The sequence below is a fragment of the Plasmodium cynomolgi genome (genome assembly GCF_000321355.1).
Source record: "Plasmodium cynomolgi strain B DNA, scaffold: 1399, whole genome shotgun sequence".
Taxonomy (NCBI): Eukaryota; Apicomplexa; class Aconoidasida; order Haemosporida; family Plasmodiidae; genus Plasmodium; species Plasmodium cynomolgi.
The window spans coordinates 1-1,126 of record NW_004193248.1 but is presented as its reverse complement, the minus strand read 5'-3'; the positions used below and the strand labels follow the sequence as shown (position 1 = coordinate 1,126).

The following is a 1,126-nucleotide window of genomic DNA, read 5'->3' as shown; positions in this document are numbered from 1 at the left end:
GATGAATTTTATGTATAAACGATACATTTTTAAAAAACATCAGAATTTAATGTGTTTTAATAATGACGGGTACAACAAATGCAGATTCGAGAGAACTAGGTGTAAGGTTTATATAATATATATAATTATTACAATTCCATTTACTTAGAAGCTTCACTTTTAGTAAATTATTTTTAATAACGTTCCTTGGAGTAATTATTTAACCCATTTTACATTTTTCATTATATTTAGATAGTAGCCTTTTCACGTGAAAAGAATAAATTCAAGAAAATTTTATGATAAATTAGAAAATATTATTAAACGTACTGATTCAAATGAGTATTGTGGTACACCTCAAAATCTAAGGTACAATAGAAATCTAAGTGATGTTTGTTCAACAATTTTAATTAATTTAAAAAACAATAATGTATCAGTTAATGATGGAAATATGTTAACCATCTGTAAGCTTTTAAATTATTGGGAATATTGTACATTAAATGGTCTTTATCATTCCAAGAATGGGTCAGAAATAGATAATTCATATAATGTGCTAGCTAAAATATGGAAAGAACATGTTAATGATAATAGTAGTGAACATTATTATAAGAAATATAAACCTGATTATGTTCATTTTATTTACACAGATTGGAAACAAAAAAAAGAATTATATGAATACTACTTTGATATTGGTGTAATTAAATCAACACCTAAATTTTTTAATACAGGGTACGATGATTATTATAAATATGTTAAGTACAAAGTAAGGCTCTATGATTATTATAAGAATCCATATTCTATCTCTTATAATCTTGACTGTCCAAATTTTTTGAAGGAATGTAAAGAGTATCATCCAGAAATGCTCTTACCTGAGTTTATATGTTACCAAGATATCCTAAAAAAGGGAAATAAGCAAGCACATGCGCAACATCAAACACAAATTCAAGCACAAAAAATAGCACCTTCATTACCTCTCCAAAGAAGTATTACAGAAACTCCTGATTCTATTACCACCACTGGCACAAAAACTTGCAATGTGTTTCTTGGAGTAGTGATAATTTCTGACCATTGGTGCTTTATATAAAGTATAAACATATTATTTATTACACATAATTTTTGTATTCTTGTTAAGAACTTACATATTACATGT

General features: G+C 26.2%; 1 protein-coding gene across 1 annotated transcript; it reads left to right on the top strand.

Moving 5' to 3' along the window:
• Positions 1-255: 255 nt before the first annotated feature.
• On the top strand, positions 256-1,060 carry PCYB_007630 (hypothetical protein; the record flags this gene model as incomplete). The annotated part of the gene is made up of 1 exon (XM_004228184.1): positions 256-1,060. A coding segment is annotated over one exon (804 nt), but the record flags the coding sequence as incomplete, so codon positions are not given.
• Positions 1,061-1,126: the final 66 nt, after the last annotated feature.